Source organism: Miscanthus floridulus, unplaced genomic scaffold (genome assembly GCF_019320115.1).
Source record: "Miscanthus floridulus cultivar M001 unplaced genomic scaffold, ASM1932011v1 fs_365_5, whole genome shotgun sequence".
NCBI classification, from domain to species: domain Eukaryota; kingdom Viridiplantae; phylum Streptophyta; class Magnoliopsida; order Poales; family Poaceae; genus Miscanthus; species Miscanthus floridulus.
This window is the reverse complement of record NW_027096651.1, coordinates 89,009-99,271: the sequence shown is the minus strand read 5'-3', so window position 1 is coordinate 99,271 and position 10,263 is coordinate 89,009. Positions and strand designations below refer to the sequence as shown.

At 47.4% G+C, this 10,263-nt stretch overlaps 1 protein-coding gene and 1 long non-coding RNA gene across 3 annotated transcripts; one reads left to right on the top strand and one right to left on the bottom strand.

Moving 5' to 3' along the window:
• Positions 1-2,177: 2,177 nt before the first annotated feature.
• On the top strand, positions 2,178-4,652 carry LOC136531525 (uncharacterized). 2 transcript variants are annotated; one of them, XR_010778051.1, is made up of 4 exons: positions 2,178-2,654; positions 2,870-3,557; positions 4,031-4,081; positions 4,584-4,652. It is a non-coding gene; the product is annotated as an uncharacterized lncRNA (long non-coding RNA). The 2 variants fall into 2 exon arrangements; XR_010778052.1 differs by having other exon boundaries at positions 3,974-4,081.
• Positions 4,653-5,857: 1,205 nt separating this feature from the next.
• Positions 5,858-10,041, bottom strand: LOC136531521 (granule-bound starch synthase 1, chloroplastic/amyloplastic-like). The gene is made up of 14 exons (XM_066524174.1): positions 9,755-10,041; positions 8,915-9,270; positions 8,728-8,808; positions 8,517-8,615; positions 8,331-8,420; positions 8,132-8,195; positions 7,911-8,011; positions 7,683-7,792; positions 7,323-7,566; positions 7,041-7,217; positions 6,759-6,950; positions 6,564-6,650; positions 6,327-6,455; positions 5,858-6,221 (listed from the first exon to the last, which is right to left on the bottom strand). The coding sequence occupies exons 2-14, from the start codon at positions 9,260-9,262 to the stop codon at positions 6,105-6,107; spliced, it is 1,839 nt and encodes a 612-aa protein (XP_066380271.1). The 5' UTR covers positions 9,263-9,270; positions 9,755-10,041; the 3' UTR covers positions 5,858-6,104.
• Between the last annotated feature and the right edge of the window lie 222 nt (positions 10,042-10,263).

The following is a 10,263-nucleotide window of genomic DNA, read 5'->3' as shown; positions in this document are numbered from 1 at the left end:
TAGGTACATTATGCATTTAGATGTACACGATGTCTAATGTCACAATAACTTATAATTTGAAATGGAAGGTTGTACTACAATACTCTTCCAACACTATAACAAAGCTCCAAAAATTTCCCCCACAAAATTAACGTAATTAATTATAACCAATTCTATTCTATTATTCTAAAATTAACACAATTAATTATAACCAAATATATTCTATTATTCTAAAATTAACACAATTATTTAACTAGTTTATCTTCCATATATGTAAGCTTAGAATCGAGGTGAAACCTAACTCTTTTCTACAATCCATATCTTTATATTTATCTACAAATCAATGCAATTAATGGTTATTATTAATATGGTTTAAACTTGTATGGCCCAGTTTTAGAACTAATCTATTGGAACTCTGTATTAGCCCTCCATCCGCTGTATAAATGTTTGCCATTCCTTTTGTTCTCCATCACAAATAATCACAAGTTAATTATTAGTCAACCACAGTTCCAGAGGAACACATCTAGATAGCTAGGATAAGATGAGGGCTAACATGGTTCTGCTCCTGGCAATTGGCTTCCTCATGCTGGCTATGGCTTCCGGTACCCACTAATTTTCTCATTCTCCTCTATATAGTTCATTGTTTCAGCAACTCGAATATATAGCGGATCACTGAATGTTATTCTCTATTAATTATTTCCACTGGTGTTCTTTACAGATGTTGTAGCCGCCAAGAAAAAATGTACGTCTAAAGAGATCCCGACACAGGGTAAGGCATGTGATCCCAAAACTTGCGATCAAAACGCTAAAAAGGATTCCGACGCCGATGGATTTCGATGCCCATATGCGGCTTGCATCATCCAGGGCCGTTGTGTTGCTGGAGCTTGCCAGCGCATCGTGTGCGAAAAATAGATAATGACTGGCTATATACGGTGGTAGGAGGACACCATGCATGATGTACTGACATCGATACAGAAATTAAATAAAGTTTCATTTCATATTGAGTCGCTAATTTATATGTGAAGTTTGTTCATAGATTTTTGCAAATATATGTGGTGTATGTGATATAGGATCTGCTCATAGGGCAGGCCGTAAAAGCTCCAGTGCTCCTGGGTCAGTGGCACCAGTACAAGGCCTCGAAAATATCGCATCCACATGCTGACCCGTCTCGCCGTGACGGTGTGTCGGTGTCGTTCCCATCCCCAAATCGTATCCGTTCCCGTTCCCCGGCCCCCTAGCAAGCGGGTGGAGAAGCCGCCAAGGCATGCATGACGCAGCAGGCAGGAAGGCGGTAGCCCGCGCAGGACGCCTGGCGCGGTGAGACTGTCACCAACAACCGTTTTTCACGTGTAGCAAAAGATTTAATACATACTTTTATCTTCTTCAACAGTGTTTTCACGTGACGGCTCTGTTCGCTTCTCTTGTAATCCGTATTTTTCAGGTTGTTTTTTCAGCCGGAAAAGTATTTTTCTCTCACAATTTTTTTCAACGAAGCGAGCGGGGCCAACAAGACTCAAAAGAGAATATTTTCTGCAAATAGGTCTTCAGGAGAGAGGATACTTAAATTTGGGTTATACCTCTCTTGACACTAAAATTGGGTCTTCCATATAGATATTCTGTTGGATGTTATAGGTATTCTGTTGGAGACTCATTTTAGGTTTGGGTCTCCTGGTGAGTCTCCTGTTGGAGATGACACCTGGACCGGACTAATGACATGCCACTCGTCGCTCTAGGCGACAAAAAAAAATTGCTTAAAAGCATTCATGCATATATAAAATATATACTAGCAGGTAACCTCCGCTTTGCTCGGGAGAAAAAAAAAACTGATTTGCTACCGAGTAGGAAAGGAGGTGCAAAAAGTACTGTACAATGGTCGCTACAGTACTGCACAATGTTTAATCTGGGCTATAATGGACCAATTGAAATTATACTACGTTCTACAGAAAAATTCCACCCACTGAGAGCCTTAAATCATTGTATATCTTAAAAAAATATACACACGACTTCATCTCCATTAAAATCAAGGCTAATAAAAAACCAAACCAAATTCTTCTCGCCCCATCCCACTCACGCATGCTTCAAACGCGCACGTGCGATCTACCCACGCTCGTGGACGCGGGTTCGATTCCCCTCTCCCCCCTGCAGTTTCGTTGCTTTATACCTTGAGAGATGAGAGAAGAAAAAAAATCATCAGGAAAGCAAACATCGCACGCAGGGTAGCCCACCCCGTCGGTTGTGTTGGCCACGAGGCCAATGCTTGCCCCACCACCAGGGCACCAGGGAAGGGGAGCGAGACGTGAGGAAACCCTCGCCTCCGGGTACGCCGCGATGGGCTGCCTCGGCGACGACGCGGAACCACAGGGTGCGAGGCGGCGGCCGCGGTTCCTGTGCCCTCTCTCCGACGACAGCGGCGGTGCCCCCATCCTGCGACTCTGCGGACTAGATTTGGCGGCGGCACCTCTTGATCCTCACCGGCGGTGACACTCACCTCGACGTCAGCCACGACGACGGCTTCCTCCATGCGGCGTCGCCCCGTATCCACTCCCCACCTGCGGCGGCACCCCCTTCTCCAACGGAAGGCAGCGTCTTCTTCCCCAACCAGCGGTGGCACCCATACCCTCCCACACAAGATATTTTGGCGCCGTATACATACCGCCGGCGGCCAACACCACCAGGTATTCGCACCCCTTCTCTTCCCTTGCTTCTGTCCGAAACCGAGCACCCGAACCCTATTCGGATCTGATCTAAAGAAAGTTTGTATATGTATTTGCCTAATGAATACGATACTTTCTTTTGCAAAATTTATTGGGTGTACATGTGTACACCATGTCCCTTACTGGGTCTGCCCCTGCTTGCGATGATGGGTTGATATATTTGTTGATTCTTTCAGGTTCATAGATGGCACAGACGGTGTTCACCCTCTCTTTAGAAGGGATGGAGCATGTCAAGGCTGAGAACATAGTCATTCTTACCAAGCCCTTCCTTGATGTATGCAAGAAAATCTTGCCTGTCCTAGGTAACTCATTTGCTTCGCTGTCAGCTGCACATAAACAATCATCAGTTTTATGAATGAAATTACTTTGCACCTTAACTGGACAAACAATCATCAGCAAGCGTCGCAAGCACGTGGTTATCACATAGGTCCACATCCTTCGTTCAGATTGTGACAATGAACATTGCTAATTATTTTCTTTTGTAAAATTATTTGCCACAGTTTTGGTCCATCCTTTTATTTGATGCTTCATTTGCCATAGCCTTTTGATTTTTTGTTCTTTCTGTTAAATTATATTTGTTGTGCAAACATGGACTAGATTTTGATGTGAAGTGGTGCATATATGAGTATGTTAAGCTCTTTATTTTCTATTTGACAGGAACAAAGGTTGGTGTTTACTTAACATACAAATGAAAAGAAAATCAAATCTCCACACAAACCTAATTCTTATGTTTAGCCTTACCTCCTGGTCTGCTACATTTTGTAAGCTGCTACATTTTGTCTGATACTAATGCAATTTTTGCTTCTACTTCTTCGCATGGTATTGTTGTTATTTGGGAGATGGCAATTGAGCCCACCCCCAGTGGTAAGATTGCTTCCTTGTGGATTGACAATAATGCTGTTAGGGTCCTAATCTTTTGTCATGCTGGTTTAACTATTCAAACTATAAACTCCAGTTTATCATTCCACTTTTCTCTTGAGCTGACTATTTAATATAAGATTGTGTAAAAGAATCATATCTCAGTAAAATTACTTGACTGGGAATAGACTCTAAAGTGGTCAGATAGTGAACTTAGCTATTGCCTGATTAGATTTGCTGGCAAACTGTCATAGAGAATAATATGAAACTGCCGTGGATCTTTTTTTTATTAAATGACATTTTCCACTATTTATCTAAGAAGATCATACTGTTCCAATTGTGGTCAAATTTTTGTTGTTAGATTTCAGTGTTTAGGATTGGTTGTGTTGGATTTCATAGAATACGGCTGGTTATTTTTTCAGATGGCTACAGTGAATCATGGAAATTGATTTCAGCCCATTCTTTTTTGCTGCTTTCAGAAGATGCAAATGTTCATACCATGGGCAATGCTATGGATCATGGAGGAGAGGGTAAGTTAGCGACCTGTTCTATTATTACTCTTTACTGATGGTCATGATGGTAGCTGGATTGATACAATTTTTTTTTAACTAAGGCTAATATCAAGTGTCTGATCTTTGACTGGACTGAGTATCTAATTACATAATCTGATTCAGTTGCATTTGTGTATATTCAGCAATGAATAAAATAGCTTCTGTTTTCAGTTGATACCCTCTTTTTTCAATACATAGAGATTGAATTTCCAGAGCACACGAACAATAATCGAATTGTCTCCGAATTGATGAAATAGTCATCCCTTTTAGTTTTCCTGGTGATGTTCAAGTCTGCAACCGTAAAGGCCATCAGCTTGAGCAAATGATTTTCTTTGCCTTCTTATTTCAGTCCTAGGTCAACTGCCAAGTAATTAAATAGTCAAATCCTTGAACTTACATATACCACTGCAATATTTGTGAATACTTGATCTGCAGCAATGTATTGTGGTGCTAGCAAATATATAATACTTTCTTGGTGCAGGATTGATATTGGACGTGTGCAAGCGGCTGAAACTGAATGGAAGACCAATTCCTACAAGCGAAGCTTGAATTATTTTTTAGTGTTATTTTTTAACCTAATGACATCTTTTCATAGCTGAATTGTGTCATATGCAAGTGATATTTAGCATTTCTTTTGAATACTAATATTTAATATTTAATATACAATTGGCTGGCTTGATTTTTTTATGATGCTTTTAAGTTAATGAATTTTTAAAATTAACCAAACATATACCCTTTTGGTTGTTTAATTTGCATTACCTAGAATGTTACCGTAGCGTTAGCACGAGCATTGTACTATGGTTCTTCAAGAATATATCTACACTGCAAGAGTTCCTAGACAAAAAAAAAAAACTATCATAGCCTAGATGTTTTTACTTTTTATATGTTAATTGGTATTGAGAAAAAACACTATCAGTGCAACAACAAATGATATTATCTTTTGGTTGTTTGATTCGTTTTTCTAAATGCCATAGCGGTAGCACGTGCAATAGAATATGTGTTGTTGTACTGATAGTAATTGCGTGACACTTAAGCCATGGGGAAAAAAATATCGTCATCTGGTTGTTTTCATGTGCATTCCTGAAATGCAGCACGGGTACTATACTGGTACAATAAACGGTGTGCAACCGATGGCCAGCTGTTGACATTCAAAATTGGCCATAGCCAAAAGGGCCCGTCATCATATTTCTATCATCGATATAGTCAGATAGAAATGCCAGCGGCCTAAAGCTCAATCTTGGAAAATGTCTGGTTGCTCCTGTTAGGTGCTCGGGACTGGACCTGGACCGAATCCTGGAATCATTTGCAGGCCAGCGAGCATCCTTTCCAATCAAATATTTAGGACTACCCCTCACATTGGGTCGGCTGAAATTGGTGCATGTACAAAATATCCTCGACAAAACAAGGGCGAAGCTAGTAGGATGGCAGGGCCGGCTTCTAAATGTAGGCGGACGGCGTGAGCTGGTACGTTCAGTCCTCAGCACCACCCCAATTTACCTCTTGTCTGCTCTCAAGGTGTCGAAACAGCTCATTGAAGATATAGACAAAACACATCGCCGTTTTCTCTAGGCCGGCGATAGCGAACTGACAGGCGGCAAGTGCAAGGTGGCATTGCCCCTGGTAGCTGCTTGGTGCCAGGCGTCTACCACGGAAAGCACGTCACTACCAGTAATATATTAGAGATGCTATATACATATACCGGTGTAATTGCTGAATAATGACAGGAACAATAAGCACAGAACAGCAGGGACTATATTTATTCCACTACTACAAAGTCCATTTATTTACTCGCAATATATAGTATTGGCGATCGGTACTTAATTACACACACAAGCAACTAGTTCATGTATGTACTTATTATTAGGTTGTGCCACTGGCCATCACTACATTACACTACCACAAGCAGCTATATAGTTCTTCATATATAACTTATAGACGATATACTATATGAAGATGCATGTTCACTTGATCCATCATCTTTGTTCGGGGCTGTCCTAGTTCTTCAGGGTGCGGCCACGTTCTCCTTGGCGAGCGGCGCGATCTCCTCGCCTTCGATCCCCGGCTCGCCGCCGGCGACCCCCAGGCTGAGCAGCACGTTCTCCCAGTTCTTGGCAGGACCCTGCATTATTTTTACAAATAAACCACCACAATCAGAAACAGGAGCGAGACGACCCGTGTGATCGACGATCTTGGTGCTCTGTGCTCTGACGGCGTAAGTAAGTACCTTCCAGGAGAGATCCTGGATCATGCAGTTCTTCACCATCGCCTCGTACGCCGGCGTGCCCACCACCTTGATGGCGCGCTTCAAGGTCGTCGCCACTTTCTTGACGTCGGCCGGCTCCACGACGTTGCACTGGGGACGAAGAAAGGACGAAACAAGAATCGCTTTGTTGGTTCAGATTCATACATGTAGAAAAACATCCATGGCAGGGCAGGGTATGTAAGAGCTAGCTAGCCTTACGTCGACGCTGAGGCGGCCCATGTGGAACCCGGTCTTGCCTTCGATGATGGTGTCGACGAGTCCGCCGGTAGACGCGCAAGCGCAGGGCTGCAAGAATCGCCAGACATCAATCACAATCGCATCGAAAGCATTCATCGTCTCTCTCTGTCACTCTCATCAGGATTCAGGATGTTTCTGCTGCTGCAGTGCTCGTACCGTTCCGTATCGCATCCCCTGGAGCTGGATGAGGCCGCAGGGCTCGAAGCGGCTGGTGACGGCGAGCAGGTCGGCGCCGGCCATGATGTGGTGCGCCAGCGCCGCGTTGAACTTCACCACGGCCCGCACCTTGTCCGGGTACTTCTCCTCGGCGCTCATCAGCATGCGCTCGAACTTCTTCTTGCCCGTGCCCTGCATGCATCGCATCGATCAGTCAGGTCAACCACATTGTCCTGCTGATGCCCGTAACACCATGCATGTAGTAGACGGGCGGCGGCGTACCAGCAGAACGATCTGCACGTCCTCCTCCATGAGCTGCGGGATGGCGGCCGCCATGACGTCGGGGCCCTTCTGCTCCTCCAGCCTGCCGATGAACGCCACCAGCGGGATCTTCCGGTCCACCGGGAGCCCGACCTCCGCCTGCAGCGCCTCCTTGTTCAGTGCCTTCGCCTCGACGGCCTGAAACGCACACTTGCCGCGTCAGAACCAGCGCCTGCTGGGGATGAAATTTACACGAGCGGGCCGGCCGGGCCTGCAACAGATTGGCAAAGCGCGCGTGCTCACCGTTGACACGTCGTATTTGACGGCGATGTACTTGTCCTTGCTGGGATCCCACTCGCTGACGTCCATGCCGTTGACGATCCCGGTGATGCCGGTGAGGCGCATGATGTTGTCGAGCTCGCAGCCCCTAGCGATGCCGGAGATGAGCTCCTCCGCGTAGTAGGGGCTCACGGTGAGGACCCTGTCGGCTTCAAGGATCCCGGCCTTCATCCAGTTGATCTTCCGGCCTTCCACGGGCTTCTCATAGCTGCAATTAATTCAAACCAGGTTCAAGTTGAACAGTGGGTTGTCATTCATATGTCACCTTATTATATTAACCCAGCAGCATTGATGGAAAAAATATTGCAGTTTGCTCATGCATACCCGTCGATGAAATCGAAGGATGACTTGAATCTCTCAGGGAGATTCAGCTCCGAGAAGTCATAGAAGGCGAATCGGCCCTGGTAGGAGATGTTGTGGATGCAGAAAGCCGTCTAGTATGTGAAGGTGGCAACGAAGGTGGCAACAAACAGTCAGTTTCAGAATCAGATGGGATATACGAACATGGAAACGAAGACAACATTGTTCAAAAAGGCAGAGGAGGAAACTAACTTTTGCGTCCCTGTAGATGCCATTGGACTGGTAGTTGCTCTTGAGGTAGCAAGACAGAGGCCCGGTGTGCCAGTCATTGCAGACGAACACGACGTCCTCCCCTGTATGGATGCAGTACAGCAGTAGCAGTAGTAGTCGGTGTAAAATGTCAGTAGTCTGATGGACCATTTCCTGTGCAGATGCTCAAGTTAAACAGATAACAAGACTGACTGAACCCTTACCGTATGGTCCAGAGAAGTATGGGTTGTTGTTGAGGCTCAGGATCCTTGGAGCTTCAAGTGCCGCCTGCAGACAACATGCATTTCTCGAGAATTAGCCAAGGATCCAACACAGTGTCAAACTGTCAATGGCAGCATATACTGCAGACAGATGAGATGATCTGAATTCTGAAGTACAAGTACAGTGGAAAGGCATCCTGACCTGGCACAGCAGGCTGAAACGCAGCTGGTTGTCCTTGTAGTCCGTTCCAGCGTCAGGCCCGTAGATCTTCTCCTCGGTCTTTCCCCAAACCTGAAACCAGCGACCAGACGGAAAAAGGCTCACTGAAACTGCTACCAATGGGTGCCTACCATGTTCAGCTACAGATGGGATGGAATTGAATCTCACCCTCTCGAGGAACAGTGGGTGGTCAATGAACACACGGTCGACTCCGCGCTTGTAGCAGTGGAAAAACCTCACCGTCTCGTACCTGTCTCCCATCCTGATCTGCATGCATGCATCAGAGCACAGAAAGAAAGGTTCAGACGACCTTGCGATCGAGATCCATGCATGGAAACTGGATCTGATGGCGTGTGAGTGATCGCAGTGTCCGTAGTACCTCGGACACGACGCTGGTGTCCCAGGCGTCCTTGTACTGGTCGTAGCGGGGAGAGACGACCATGACCCGGTGCCCATTCGCCTGCATGATCGGCCCAACACACGTCACATACACGATGAGCAAGGAAACATGCATGCAGCAAGAGCACTGAATCCAGGCCACGAGAAGACGACGATCGAAAGCTTACGGCCATTGCAGGTGGGAGGCCGCCGAGGACGTCGCCAAGGCCGCCGGTCTTGCTCCACGGCGCCATCTCGGCGCCGACGAAGACGACGTTCATGCCGGCGGTGGCGCAGACGACGAGGGACGGGAACCTGCCGCCGCCGCCGCCGCGGCGGCCCCCGCGGCGCACCTGCTGCTGCCTGGGCGCCGCGCGCGCACTGGCCCGCATGCTGAGCGGCGTGTCCCCTGCTGCCGCCGATGCCCGGGGCGCCGCCCTCAGGCCCTGCACGCCGCCGCGGCGGAACATGGACGCGTCGGGGACGCCCAGGCCGGCGTGCGTGGCGACGAGCTGCGACGTGGCCAGAGCCGCCATGCTGATGCCTGCAGTGGGAACATGCATGTACATGTACATACACAGAACAAAATTAGAGATTAATCCCCCGGACGGATCTACAGTTATCACTGGAGTAGTTCGATCAGATTCAGAATCTTGAAGTTCAGACACGAGTATACAATAACTGAAGACCTATATTTCCAGTTCAAGTGTGTGGCAGCAGCAGCAAGAGGGATATGAATTCTAACCCTTTTTTTCATGGCACAAAATCTAGCATGGTCCAACAGAGACGACATACTATAAATAAATAAATTAATCAAACAACAGAACACGATCGAAACACACTGATGAGACTGCCAATGGATCGAAGAAACAGGATCTAAACCAAACGCATCACGCATGCGCATCCTGTCAGCTACTAATCAAGGATCCGAAGAGTACGGCATCAGGCGCCCTCATCAAACATACACACGCGCGCCAGGCAGGATTCGGACGAAACTGTGCAGAAGAACGCCAGGATCGGAACGGAACCTGGTCGATGAGATGAGCAGCCCGGCTGATCGATGGAGCAGTACTGTGTGGGGGCGCCCGTTCAAGCAGTAAACTGGCTGGAACTGGCACTGGCAGCGCTTTATTTCTTCTCTTGCTCGGATCCTGGCTGTTGCGTGGCCTCAGCGGTGGACGACGGTGGTGTGCGATCGATGTGCGCCCCGGCCGGGCTCGTGTATTTCTAGCTTGGGGGTGCCCCGTGACGCGCTGCTCTCGGTCCTGGCCACGCTCTCCTCCGTCCGCCCGCCCACAATACCCGTGCCGTGCCTTGACCCCGGCGGCCAGGCTAACCCGCACACCAGCGCTCGCGTCCAAAGTCCAGCGCACCGCACCGAACGCTTTCGTGCGCTGTCTTGTCTCCACGCAAGCACGCCCGCCCGCCTGCGCCGCGTGGCGTTTAATTTGGAAGCATCGCTCGATGCCCACCGGTTCAGTTTGGCTCCTTCTCAGTCTCCAGCTTCGATCGCTTTGATATATGCGTTTGCTTGTTG

What these genes read in the sequence shown, in the direction of transcription:
- LOC136531521 (XM_066524174.1), bottom strand. Translation starts at nt 9,262, where the DNA reads ATGGCGGCTCTGGCCACGTCGCAGCTCGTCGCCACGCACGCCGGCCTG. An exon ending in GCATCTACAGGGACGCAAAA is followed by an intron (nt 7,793 to 7,910) that starts GTTAGTTTCCTC and finishes TTCACATACTAG; the next exon opens with ACGGCTTTCTGCATCCACAA. An exon ending in TCCAGGATCTCTCCTGGAAG is followed by an intron (nt 6,222 to 6,326) that starts GTACTTACTTAC and finishes AAAATAATGCAG; the next exon opens with GGTCCTGCCAAGAACTGGGA.